At 36.4% G+C, this 13,767-nt stretch overlaps 2 protein-coding genes across 3 annotated transcripts; one reads left to right on the top strand and one right to left on the bottom strand.

The window, feature by feature from the left end:
- LOC109711042 (histone deacetylase 2) lies at positions 1,816–7,052 on the bottom strand. The gene is made up of 13 exons (XM_020233925.1): positions 6,682–7,052; positions 6,553–6,608; positions 5,826–5,943; positions 5,682–5,744; positions 4,550–4,618; positions 4,301–4,467; positions 3,812–3,876; positions 3,692–3,738; positions 3,301–3,345; positions 3,135–3,185; positions 2,624–2,710; positions 2,272–2,359; positions 1,816–2,184 (listed from the first exon to the last, which is right to left on the bottom strand). Exons 1-13 carry the CDS (start codon positions 6,790–6,792, stop codon positions 2,084–2,086), a joined length of 1,068 nt encoding a protein of 355 aa, XP_020089514.1. The 5' UTR covers positions 6,793–7,052; the 3' UTR covers positions 1,816–2,083.
- Positions 8,636–13,766, top strand: LOC109710768. Of its 2 annotated transcripts, XM_020233518.1 has the most exons (8): positions 8,649–8,820; positions 8,957–9,079; positions 9,642–9,850; positions 10,231–10,374; positions 11,503–11,717; positions 12,095–12,353; positions 12,718–12,893; positions 13,418–13,766. In XM_020233518.1, the coding sequence occupies exons 1-7, from the start codon at positions 8,748–8,750 to the stop codon at positions 12,844–12,846; spliced, it is 1,152 nt and encodes a 383-aa protein (XP_020089107.1). In that variant the 5' UTR covers positions 8,649–8,747; the 3' UTR covers positions 12,847–12,893; positions 13,418–13,766. The 2 variants fall into 2 exon arrangements, 1 of the variants encoding a protein (XP_020089107.1); XR_002216421.1 differs by lacking the exons at positions 12,718–12,893; positions 13,418–13,766 and having other exon boundaries at positions 8,636–8,820; positions 11,503–11,995; positions 12,095–12,234.

Genomic DNA, 13,767 nt, shown 5'->3' with positions numbered 1-13,767 from the left:
ATATTTTTAATTAAATTTATTTTTAAATAAAAGAATTTATTTTTAAATAAAAAAAATAAAACGGATAACATATTATTTATCTGTTAAAAAATAAAAAAAAAAAAATGTTACACGTACTCCGTGAGTGGAATGGGCAAGGCGACAACGGACAGAACAAAGGGAAAGTTTTTTTTTTTAATCTTTTTACTATCTTATAAGTTAAAATATATATTATATTTACTATCTAAAAAATTAAAATTTTGATAAAATTTTTTAATACTTAAAAATAATAAAGTTAGTTAAAAAAATATAAATTGCAAAATAAATAAAATGTAAACTTTACAACCTAATTATAGAAACTCGGGAGAAAATGGGCGCTGCTTTTTAGGTAAGTGCTGCATGCTTGCGTGGCCATTGCGTACGGTGGAATATTTTTTTGAAAAATGTTATTATAAAATTTATCTCATCTATTCAATGAGTAGATCAATTATATTAAGCAACTAATAGAAATATCCTATCTATTAGATAAATGGAGTGTAGAATAGACACACATTCGGAATCTCTATGTAGCATTATTTTTTTTTTCTGTACATGAGATGTCCTAAATTAATTAATCATGATAAATAATTATATATTAAAATAATACATTTAATTTTTTAAATATTTTTATAGAATAATAATATAATATATATATATATATAATATATATATATAATATATATATATATATATAATATATATATATATATAATATCTATATATATATATATTTCATTCGAGTTCGAGTTGTCCCCGATCGCATATAGAGTAAAGATTCCCATAATCAAAAATTAATCGGATGCAAATTTTCGATACAAAAAAGTTAGGTTGTACGCTTTATGAATGTTATTGTAAGCCATAGAACATAAAGAGATGATATATTGTCTATTGGGCGAGTGATCTTGTGTGTAAGATGTGACTGTGACCCCGCGGAGACCGGGCTCGAGAAATCGGGCTAGCGCGGCCGGCCCAGCCCGGCGGATTTCAATTTTCAGGCTGGGCAGTGCCGGACCAGAGCTGCCTAGCCTCCGGCCCACTCTGGCACTCAACCAGAAGATACGGGCCGTGCCGGGCCAGGCCGTGCTTCGGGCCAGCCTCTTAAAATATTTATTTAATTTTTTTAAAAAAAAATTAGTATAAAATATAAATAATAAAATTTTCATTTAAATTAATATTTTAATTAAATTATTAAAAATAATTATAATATAGTAAATATTTATTTTTTAAAAAAATAAAATTGTATTATTTTTCTTTAAAAAAAAAAAAGGGTTTTTGGTCCACTGGACCAGTCCATTGGACCAAGACTCCTTGGCCCTCCTCCCCGGGAGTTCAGAAGACCCCAAGGCTTGGGCCTGCCGGGCTGCCCGTCTCTTCTCGGCTGGCACGGCCCAGGCCCTTTTGGGTCGGGCCGTACCGAGCCGTCGGCCCTCGGAGGAGAGGCCTGGCACGACCCGAAAGCTCGGGCTGGGCCGGCCCGACACCGGCGCTACAGTATCAGCCGTTTAGTAGCCCGGGCCGAGGCCGTGCCGAGCCGGGCGGCACGATTTGACATCCCTACTTAGAGCCCGATTATAATCAAATTGATAAATAATACTTGTACACCCAAAAGAGAAAAATGTATATCTTACCCTCCACAAGTTCAACGGGTAGGATGCCGCTTACTAGTTATTTAAGTAAAAGCATCCCACCGCTTTGATGGGTGAAAAACATGACCAACATATTAGAATCACAGAATAATTTAACAGACGATTTATTATAAGACCAAGCGGTGAATATATACATTTAACTATATGATGGTAGCTTTACTTTGCAATCTCCAATCATCCAATATCACATAAAAACAAGCTTGCATATGATACAAGAGTAATGTTTAACGACGAACCATTTTTGTCTATGCATCAGAAACTCAAATGTACAATAACAAAAGAGAATTTTGAAAATGAACAATCTACCAAAAGCATGTATTATATATGTATTATAACATATCCACATGCAGTGAAAACAAGCTTGACTTTATTCTTTATTTCCTTTATATATGTACATTATAGCTCAAGGATTGATTACTTCATTTTTTACTTATTGGAGCATTCAAATCTATCAGGTTTCTTTTTGACAGGTTGATTATTGAGTCTGCTATAACTCGAGCACTCGACTTCATGTAACCACCTGAAGCAAATGTAAGCTAGTAAGAATGTTCATCACTTTTGTCGTAGGGTCAGAAAAAGAGAGAGAGAGGTACAGAAACTAGTTCACCTGATGTGAGCATGAGAAGAGGGATATTCCTTTCCCTGGCAAATTGAAATACCTTTTCATCTCTTATAGCCACCCCTTCAGGGCTTACCTTCACAAGCATAAAATCAAACCTATTTAATACTCAGACATCAAAAATATCAGCAAGATCACGAGACTTTACTGCTAACTATTCGTTGTGAATACTATTCTCTTTCTCTCAATCTTCCACTCTGATCACTTATGAAGAAATTTCGGTCATCATCTTGTGTACAAGTTTTGCTTAGGCGGATATATGCGCCTTTTTCAGAAGACTATACCTACAACAAAATGATGTTCCAAAGCTAAACAGAAATGCATTCGAACGGAAAAGTACCTTCAATCTGCCCAAGGGATCGCCGTCTAAGATATCCGTGCCGGCATTATACACAACCAACTCAGGATTAAATTTAGTTTTTGCAACCTATATAAGAAAATTCAAGCAAATTTAATCATCTGAGTATACACTACGATGATGAAATCTGAAGAGTCCAACTGTGTCCAAAATTTTTTAAGGGAATCAATCAATTAAAAGTTTAGCGACAGCTGCTTCCTGCTTAAAACATAGGTATACATCGAAAGCACTCTGTTAATCGGTAGTAGTGATATTTTCTTTTCTCTACACAACTTTGTGGCTACTCAGGAATGAGGACAGACATATGAGTATTTATCAATATTTAATGCCATTGGAAAATGAAACTGGCGATCAAGACCTCTTCCATCCAACTTTATCAGGCTAAGCATCCAATTACAGTCATGTACAGGAAACAATGTGATCCAGTTTAGTGATAGAGATCAACAACCATGGAGTAACAGAAAAATGCACATGTGACAGGCATATAATTTACCTCCAGCGCTTTATCTAGTTGCCCCAAATAATCCTTGGTAACGGTCCCACTCTGGACATCAAAAATTGCAAGAGGAAAGTGTGATGGAATGCAGTACAAAATTGTACATAACTGCAAAAATAGCAAGCTTGAAATTATATGTGAAATAGCTGATATCATAACCTACCACTAGCTCAATTTTTTGATCGATGTACCGCTTTGCCTCATAATCCTATAAAAGAAATCATCAAGGTAAAGGGAACCATAAATCGTTAAAATTTTCCAATTATCCTCTAAAAGAAGGAGAAATATCTGTATGTGATAATTAAGTAGAAAGACCAAGGAAAAGAAAAGGGTTAACGACTTAACGCCTTGTTTAGTGTTTTTGCCATCTTTTTGTTTCTATAATGAAAATTTTATGTATTGGAGTGGCTGGTGCGATTGCACCTACTTACTCTTGTATTATTGGCCAGCTTGCAATGCAAATTGGACGGATGCCAAAAGGCATCATCATCCAGAAAACAAAGAAAAGCAGAAGCAGCAATTAAGGAAAATGGTATATAAGGATAAGTGCTTACAAAAGGATAAATTCCAGCATTATACATGTCGAGAATATAAACTCTTCCTGCGAGCACAAAAGATGTACTTTTACAAGACATTTAATTACACATAACCCACAAAAAGGAAGATGGCCATACCATCATTAGCAAAGTCTGTTTCATGACCATTCCCTTGGTGTGCATCTAGATCAATGATCATTACTCTGCGTAGGTTTGTCAAATGCAGGTGAAATAGATGTTATATGTAATTTGCAGTACTCTTAGTCAGAAGGAAAAGAAAGGAAAAATTAGTGGTGGAGGTTCTCAACCTTTTAATGTGGCTTCAATAGTTTCATTTTAGTCCATGACATCTGTTATGATTGTAATCGTCCTTTCCATTATTATCCCTTCCATTAATTCCTCCACTAAATTGGATAGAATTGTCTATTACTCCCCATATGAGATGTCTAAAAACTTACACAAATATCTCTATCCAAATTGATGGAGGAACTTTTGAGAAATAGCAACAATGCTAGAAAATGCAAAGGTTAGGCAACTAATTATAACAACCGAAAGGCTGTAGATCAACTGAAAGTAGCTAAAAGGTTGATGACCTCCTCTCAAAATTTACACACAACACCATACTACCTTGAAATGTTCAAACGAACAAATGCAAAGTGGATACAAAGAGAAATGTCGGCATATGCACAAAATCCACCTCCTTTCTCAGCCGAACAGTGGTGAAAGCCTCCACCTAAATTGATGGCCCATCCTCTTTCTACTGCAAGTTTGGCAGCCAAAATGGAACCCCCAACCTGCAAAAAGTTTAGATTAAGCACCAAGCTAAACCTTCAGCTAAACCAGTCATTCAACTCGATAAAGAACAGAACCTTTTACCTGTTTCCTGAACGGATAAAGAACTTTCTGCTGCACCAGAAAATTCGGAATAAGTGCTACCGGAGGGACCTAAAATCAAATGGATTGATCACGTGATCATCTAGATAGTTATTGTTGAATGAATATGGAGTTTGTTCTCAAAAACTGAATCAGAAACAAAACATTACCGCGTGAAAACATCAATATAGGGATAAAGATACATATATGCAATAATAATGATAACAACACCGATATAACAATAATAGGAACAATGACTTTAATAGTAATCATCAACCAACAACAACAGCTGAAACTGCGAAACATAACTGCATCATGTTTTGAATAGTAATGCAAAATCCAAACACATTGAGATGTTCTTAGAACATCAACTAATGTAACTTCTTTTTTGGTTTTTAGCTTCAAAACATGACATACACAATGCCTCATAGTATGCGAGTACCCCTCTAATCAACTAATACGAATACGATGCTCTTAATATTATTGCTGTTACTCTTAAATCTCCCGAGCTTTTCATATACACGCATTTCAACAACTATATACAAATTGCACAGCAATAGACATATTTAAAAGCTGTCCAGGATGACAGCAACAAATAGCATACAGATGATCATATAGTAAGAAAATTAACAGCCAAATATAGATTGCTTCATAAAACATTGGAAATAACTTGATATATCATTAATATACCTTAATAACATCTTTTACACAGATATAATGCTAGTAAAAGGATTATCTATTCCAATCATCATTGATCCACCTATATAAAAGAATAATTTAAAGAAAGAGATGGGCGACTGCTTGGTTGTTTACTGACGGTCAGTTATGTTTATTAGTCGTGGTCCGTAAAATCAAATTAATAGGAAAAGAAGCATATTTCACCATCAGTTAAGAAAAGGACACAATAGACTCAGCATTTACATGAGCAAGTGAGAAGCATATCTGAATTTACAAGTGTCTTTCCTCTTAGCGTTCACATTTTATTTTAGTCCCTGGGTATGATGATGTTGAAGTATTTCATCCATCATTTTGGTGACGACAGCAGCAAAATAAAAAAATAATAATAATAAATAAATAAATCATGTAACAAGCATTCATAACAGATCCATATTGAAATGAGAACTGCATAGATTACCTCAACAATAATGGAAACCGTCAAACTGTTCTTAAGGCTTCTTAAGTACGATTCCGGATGCACCTAATTTTACAAATCTTTTAATACCAGAATTCACGCAATCCCCCAAAAAATCTTTGAACATATGCAACATTAGTTTCTTACCACCAATAAATCATCCTTGCTAGCTTCCAATGGTTCCACCAGGCGAGCTTTGTCTAGAACACCTTCTTTGATCAGAAACTGGCATATATGACCCCATTTTGCAGAATCAAATGGGTGCCTGCAGAAGGGCATTTTGCAGTTCCAACAAAAGATTGCAACAACTGATAATTCTCCAGAAAATCCAGAATTAAGTGATTTTCACTCTTGCCAACGTTTGATAGCTCTTTGCAAGTTAAAAGTGCTTAATTTTAGCCAAGCTCCTTATTCTACACAAGCTCTCCTATACTTCCTCTAAAAAAGATGCTACTCTGATTTTGAATTTTGTTTTCAAACAAGTATAATAAGTAAAACTTTGGAAATAAACCCAAATTCACAAATTGAAAAGTTCTGTTAATTTGTCATCAGACTGCTACCATCTAAAACTATGTCATTAAGTGCCAATAATTTGCGCATATCTAATGGTGATCAAGAAAATATAATGTTGAGATCATTCTATAGATAGAATGCAAAAACAACTCCAACAAAAGCTGAATCTCCACTTCTCTCCTACAATTAACAACAATAGCTTCCTACAATTCATAACGATAGCTTCAGTAACTCCTAAAATAGCGCGGACGTGATCACTTCTAATCAACTTACAAAAGCAGAACAACAACAACAACTCTCACACAGATAAGCTTAGTAAAAGTACAATTACTAGAAGTTATAGAAGCTAAAAGTTGCTTACAGCTTCTCGATCCCGAGGAACGCTATGTTGTAAGAAGATGAGTAGATCATTGGAACCTGAGAATCAACGTAGTTGTCAGAAACCACAATAAGCTACAAATTACGAGATCATCTACACGATCTAGGTTACCTTGGTGAGGGGGACGTCGAAGTAGAGCTTGCTCGAGAGAATCCGATTCCTGCGGAGGGTTTCGGCGTCGTTAGGTATAGGAGTTGAACAAGATGCCGCCGCCGCCGCCATTATTGGAGAGGAGAAGAAACGGAAGAGAGAAGAGGGGAAGAGGGATTGAGAGAGGGCGTTGTTGGAGGGGATTTTTATTACTATTTTCGGTTTATTTTTTCCCTCCTGTTTTTGATCCTCTGCGTGGTGATACAGCAGGCGTTAGGAAGGAGATGATGCGGCGTTGTCGACACCGCCTTCGCTGCTTTGGACCCGCGGACCCTGTCGCAACGGAGACGGGTGGCCTGAAGTCGGCTTCGAAGTTGCAGGACTCTGCCGACTTCAGGAGACAATAGAAGTCGGAGCTGCTATCTAAGTTAAGACGGCTAGGTACCGAGATCGTGCATGATTAAATTCTAAGCTATATTTTGTTGAAGCTAAAAAGAAGCTTTATTGTTTCTCTGTGATCAGAAGTTCATGACCTTTTTTTTTACTAACTGAATTTAAATTTAAATTTTATTCATTAAATATAAATTTTAGGCATTGTGACATGTAAGTTAATAATGGATTATAAACTTATCAAATTTGTATGACAGTAAAGTAATATACGATAGTGACTTCTTTATACTTTTGTTTTTAAAAAAAAATTTTTTTTTTTTTTTGAGAAAGGGGTAGCACGCTACTTGCTTCATTCATTAGGCAAATGAATTTAGCTACATAAGGTGACGCAGCCAGGACCTCGGAAGGGTGGAAAAGCAAAAAAAAAAAGGTTCGCGAAAAAGGCTAAGAAAAACAAAGACAAAAAACAGTCATTACTAGGTCTAAACCAAGACCTATCCATCATCCAGCATTACAGAACTCGGGCCACTCTTTTGCCAGCACTCCGATACGATAGGCTGTTAAGGAAACATCAGTGGGTAGATTTCTAAAGATAGCGTTATTCCTATCGCGCCAGACCATCCACCATATGGCCGCCACCAATATTAGAGCCTTACGACTGTCGCTCTGCAGGCGCCTCTCTAACAATTGCTCTCAAACGCTGTTGATATCTTCAATGAAAGGGTTGGTGAGACAGTCCCCAAGGTGCGAGAAAAGGAGAAACTTGCTAACAACACACCCTACTAGCAGATGGTCTACAGTCTCGAACTCAGCACTACACAAGAAGCAATTGTTATATCCTGACCACCCTCTTTTGAGAAGATTGTCCACTGTAGGCAGTCTTTTTCTGAGTGCTAGCCATAGAAAAATTTTAACTTTAGTAGAAACTTTCAATCTCCAGATGGTAGGCGTTACAGCATCCTTGACACCTCCAACGGATAACGTCAGATCAATTTTCAACTCCAAGATTATCGAGGGTATTCTTCAGGCCCCTAATGCTCTGCTCACTTACACGAAAACTTCGTCTCGCTCCTCTCAGGATTTTTTTCCACCTCCATCCCAAGGTAGAGAAACAATCATAGACCTGAACCTCCTTAAGGTCGACATTCGCGAAGATATCTGGATAGGATGACTTCAAGGGCATGTCGCCGCACCATCTATTTGACCATATATATTTTAATATTTAGTCGGTGATATTACAGCTTGTTAATAATAGCAATAGCGTAAATCTCTATTTGTTAACACATTAACTCCCTCAAAAATTATGCCTATAAATAATTAAAAAAAATAACAAAACCAAACAACAAACGTGACTTTGTTTAAAAAATAAATTTTGATAATTTGAGAATCCAGTGTTTTCCAGTAAGACGTGGTCAATGGACCAACCGGGGCAGTGACCCGCGACAAACCAAATTGAATATGGTTCGCGTCAGGTTGGACCGAACCGACGAGTCCACTGAGCCTCGTAAAACTAAAGTCGGCAATTCTTCTGACGTCGTCGACGAAGCCGGCACCTGTTATAACAACAGAGCTATCCGCGGACCGGATTTCCGAGATCGCCGCCGACTTCTCACGAGGCACGACTCCCTCTTTAGTAGAACAAACCCTCTATATAAGAAGTGATAACTCGCGGGCGAAGCTTCCCCCCGCGATCCCCAATGGCGAACTCGAGAAGCCCTAGTCCCTTCTTCGTCGTTCTCTTCGGCTTCTTCCTCTTCCTCATCTACTCCAGTGAGATCTCCTCTCCCCCCTCTCTTCTCCTCTTAATCCACTCTGTCTCAATCAATTCCATTCGATTCTCCTCTTCGTGCCCCATTTGTTTGCTTAATGTTGCCGTGTTTTTTGGGTTCTTTTGATTCTTTTTCAGTGTCGGATGTGCATCGGAATTGGACCCCGCAAGGATCAAAGAGGAGTTCCCCGAAGAAATTGGATCATCTGATCCTCGGCGACACCCCGGGCCAGGGCCTACCCAACCGTCTCCAATGCGACGGTATATCTCTGTATGCAGATGATTTGTTGCAACAGTATGTTTCGTAATTCAAAATTGCTCGGTTATCTGTGAGAATTTGCTTTAGGGTTGTCGACGAATCATAGTGCCAGCTTCAATTGTTCATTAGCTGTAATCACTTAATTTTCCAAATCTTTTTCTAGCTATATCACATAGTTTTATCAAATTATAGCCTGTTTTACTGATCAAGCTAGGACCTTTTATCTAATCTGTAGCTTCGATCTTTTATAGTTTAATTTGTGGAGGATTACGGGGTAGAGTCAACCGAATTGATCTTGAGAATTTTACAATTCTTACACAGAGAGTGCAAAAGTTGAAGTCTGCTTTGTTCAGCTGTACAGATAAAGAGTACGCTTTCAATTTTTGGCTATTGGCTGCTATGCAGTTGATATGTGTACTTAGGAGCCTTCCCTGATATAGTGTAATGATGTTTGATGAAGTGTGATTTGAGTAGTACTATGTCATCAGCATGTTAAGCATAGTGATGTCTCATGCCATATAATCTGATTCTGAATTTTCATTCTCATTTTTTTTAATCTCACAGGCCTTAAAGCTATGAATAAGATCGATCTGTCAAATGAAAATCTTAATTCAAGTGAAAGAGTTTCCTTCGTCACTGTATTTACTGTTTATAATTCTGACTTTACCGGCACGAATGAAAAGTTACATGACGTGGTTACTGTTGGGAACATTGCATATAGTAAGGTAGATAGATCAATGGCGATTCTCGGCACTTTCATCAAGTTCATACAGGTAAATTTGGATTGCTTTTCTTTCCATTGCAATATACAAATTGTAGTTCAACTAGCAAAGCATCACCATCACAATCGGGCATCAATTTGTGGAAAGTGTCCTCCCATTGTATTTTGCTTGGGTAAGATTTTGATTTACTAGAAAATTTCACAATGATCTTTTCTTCTTTCTATACCTACACATCTTATTAAGTCTAAAGTGTATGGGCAAGTTTTCTGTTCTGTGCTAAGTCTTGTACTACATTATTTAGACAAAGGATATTTTAAGTCAATCTTTACTATCTAATTGCCCAAAGAAATAGGGAGACTGGAAATTTTCCTTATCTCATGTATATTATTGATGGTTGTTTAATGTCTTCTCTTATTTCTAGAATTCTGCAGGTGTCGATGCCAAGAAGCAGTGTTATCATATTGACTGATCCTGCTTCGAAATTTTCAATCAACCACCAGAATGCAATTTTATTGCCTATCCCAGGAGACTATTCACGGGAAAGTCTGATGGTGCAGAGAATCAGGTCGTACATTGTAAGTTATTTGCTAATTTTTTCTTCTTCTTCTTCTTCTTCTTCTTCTTCTTCTTTTTTTGACATCTTCCAAAAGTATAGTTTGGAAGATTTTGAAAATGATGCTCATTCCCTACTCGTTGTATCCATGTTTTAAATAATCTGCTTAGTTTTTATTGATGCTGCCATAGAAGCAGGGTACCTTTCATATCATCTTACATAGTAGCTTTGCTGGCTACAATTTATTTCGGCCTTTTATGTGCGAAAAGAATGGGCTTAGATACTCCATGATTGGTTGATATAACCTAACAAGAGTGTTAATGAGAGCATAATTTATACCATGTTATTAAGCACTATATGGGAACAAAATGAGCAGAGAGTAAATCCAAAAAGATAAATGGAAAAATAGAAAGCTTCACAGAAATTTTCGAATGCATGGCCGCCTAATATGTCTGCATTCACATTAAGGGCTTGTTTGGTTCATCTATTTTGGGTATGGAATGGAAATCGGTTTGATCAAATCCGGTTAATTTTGTTTGGTTCGCATGAATCGGTTTGGGATTCCTATTCCGGACTGGAATGGGAATGGCCCATTAGCCTTCAACTTGATTCCGGTCTTCTAGTCCGGATTGAGATTTCATTCCGGAAGCCCACTAAATTCTCGAAGCCCATGTGACGATCTCACCCTCCTTCTCTTCACCCCTTTCTCATCAAAAAAAAAAAAAAAACCTATCCTCTCTCAAAACCCTATTCCTAACCCACATCAATAAAAGTTTTTAAAAATAAATTTGATATATTTTTTGGAAAACTTATTAGAGAATAGTATTATATTTTTCATAAATTTTAAATAATATAAATTTATATTTGAGAGTAAAATTAGTATTATAGTATCCTATAATTTTTTTAGTTTATACGAACCAAACAATGAAATGTGAATAACTCATTCCAATTCCCAATCCACAAATAAACCAAACGTCTTGGGGGAGTGGGCCATTCCAATTACCATTCCAATTCATTCCCATTCCATTATCCATTCCAATTCCACCCTTGAACCAAACGAGCCCTAAAATTCTTAGATTTTCTTGTTCTATACATGCGTCTACTTTGCGTTAACCTTAAGTTTAAATTTCTGAGATCATCCATTATGCAGGCATTTCTTGGAAAAAGGCTTGAGGAGAATGAGAGCCTTGAGGGATCTATTCATTTCATATTCACTGATTCTGATATTGCAGTGGTTGATGACGTTGGACATATATTCCAGAAATATCCTAATTTCCATCTGGCTCTTACTTTCCGTAACAACAAATATCAACCTATTAATTCTGGATTCATTGCAGTGAGAGGCACTCTGGATGGAATCACCAAGTTCGTCCACAGCATTTTCTCAACTTCAGGCTTTCACAGATGTATAACCCATCTAAACTACATATATGCCCTTGTTAACTATGAATTTTCATATCTACATTTTCGAAGTGCAGTTTCTTACAAGAATGCTTATATCTTAAGTTGTGACCACTCCAATTGATGGAGGTTAGTTGGTTTCATTTTACAAAAGAAAAAGGGACATTTGTAATTACAAGCATATATACGTAAGAAATTGAACTTGAAGGCCATGATGAAAATCTGGTTGCAGGGATATATACGTAAGTAGATGATTTTGTGGGTGTATTTTCTAACTATCTCTTCTGTGTAGCATGTCTGATTTTATTTACAAGAGCAAATTTTATTTTATTTTTCTGTAGGGCAAAAATATTTCTACAGGAAGTCCTAGATGCATACAACACGAGATATACGAAGGCGTACCGCATGCTTGGAGATCAATTATCTCTTGTCTCGGTTGTTAAATCTCATCTCCCATCGGCTTTTCAAAAATTTTCAAGACAAAAAGCCTTTGCAGGTGAAGTCAATGGTGTAATAGTGCAGTTTCTACCGTGTGCTGTTTATAATTGGACCCCGCCTGAGGGAGCTGGTCAGTTTCATGGAATGCCCTTGGATGTTCAGGTACCAGATCATTTGAACCATAAAAAACTTTTGTTATTGTTTTCCTATCTAGTTCCTCAATCATCGTTCCTTTTCCTCTAATGAATCGTCTATAGCTCTTAACTTTGCTTATGCCGTATGTGATCTTTACCTTGTGTTCATTAAGCCTTATGTCCTGCAAGATCTTTTGATCTTTGTGCAAAGCTTTTATTCTGCGATGTATAATTCTATTTTTCTTGTGATTGTTGTCTCTGACATGTTTGTACCAGTTTGCTCAATTCGGAATAAGTTTGTGGATAGTATTTTTATTTTTATTCTGATTCGAGTATAAAAAAATTTTCCTAGCATGAGATGCTAACTAATTTTTTTCCTTTAATATCATTAGGTTGTTCATTTCAAGGGTTCAAGGAAACGGTTGATGCTAGAATCTTGGAACTACTTCAATTCGACCTCTAGCAGGTCTAATATGCTCTGCCTTATCCTAAGGAGTGGGAGGACGAAATACGACTTTTGAATTCTTTTTCCCCTCTGCTGAACTCATAACAACATCGATCCTACTCGGTACTCTCTCTCTCTCTCTCTCTCTCTCTCTACTAGTACAGACCTTTTCTGAAGTCTACCACATTTTGAAATAGATATCTAAATTTGGAAAATTCTGATTTTGCGCCCGAACTTGTATTTAAGCACTTCTGTTAGAAATATAGTGTTAGTTTTAACCTTTTTTGACCGAATGTTTCATGTTATTACGGGACATACCGTTTCTGAATTAAATATTCTATAACATTTTTCATAGACCTTAAAGTTTTAGCAGAGAATGTTGTAATTTTCTAATGCAATCAAAAGTATTTCATGGTTTAGTAAAATCAACATTCTTTGAACTACAAAAGTATTTCATGGTTTCCATAAATATTTAAGTTGTCTGAGAATTCATTGTTAGGAAGATAAGAGAATATGCAACCACAGGTTTATTTTCGATACCTAAAATAGTCTCATTGTACTGCTTCTCTGGTTGCAATCTGCAATTACTGTTTTATTCTTTTCTAGCCATTCCTTCGTGCTAGCAGTTAATTTGTTCTTCGTAACAGTTGAACCGTCGATGGTAACTAGTCGACTCAACTAGTCGACTCGGTCATCTCCTATGAGTCAGAATGGTCTGCTTTTTCTCTGCAATCGACCACTTCTTGTCCATTCATGCCTGCATACAATGAAGAGTAGAAGTCTCCTGGAATAGTGATTTGAAAAGCTTTGAGGTACTCGAAGTATAGCCCGTCATCGAGCAGATAGCAAATGGGATTTGGTCTATTGTTTTTCTTCAGGTAAAAACATACAGAACTTAACTTACCTGGCCTATTGACCATTTTTAATCTGTCTACCAAAATGTTTAAAATTTTAATTTTACTATCTAATCTTTTAATTTTATGTGATTTAAGTTAAT

The sequence above is a fragment of the Ananas comosus genome, linkage group 5, assembly GCF_001540865.1.
Source record: "Ananas comosus cultivar F153 linkage group 5, ASM154086v1, whole genome shotgun sequence".
NCBI lineage: Eukaryota > Viridiplantae > Streptophyta > Magnoliopsida > Poales > Bromeliaceae > Ananas > Ananas comosus.
The sequence above is the reverse complement of the archived record's forward strand: the minus strand, read 5'-3'. Positions and strand labels throughout refer to the sequence as shown.

Excerpts from the sequence above, each read along its gene's own strand:
- LOC109711042 (XM_020233925.1), bottom strand. The coding sequence starts at position 6,792 with ATGGCGGCGGCGGCGGCATCTTGTTCAACTCCTATACCTAACGACGCC. Across the intron at positions 3,186-3,300 it reads ATCAAAAAATTGAGCTAGTG|AGTGGGACCGTTACCAAGGA; the intron begins GTAGGTTATGAT and ends TTTGATGTCCAG. Across the intron at positions 2,185-2,271 it reads TCTTCTCATGCTCACATCAG|GTGGTTACATGAAGTCGAGT; the intron begins GTGAACTAGTTT and ends CATTTGCTTCAG.
- LOC109710768 (XM_020233518.1), top strand. The coding sequence starts at position 8,748 with ATGGCGAACTCGAGAAGCCCTAGTCCCTTCTTCGTCGTTCTCTTCGGC. Across the intron at positions 10,375-11,502 it reads AGAGAATCAGGTCGTACATT|GCATTTCTTGGAAAAAGGCT; the intron begins GTAAGTTATTTG and ends TCCATTATGCAG. Across the intron at positions 11,718-12,094 it reads ACTCTGGATGGAATCACCAA|GGCAAAAATATTTCTACAGG; the intron begins GTTCGTCCACAG and ends ATTTTTCTGTAG.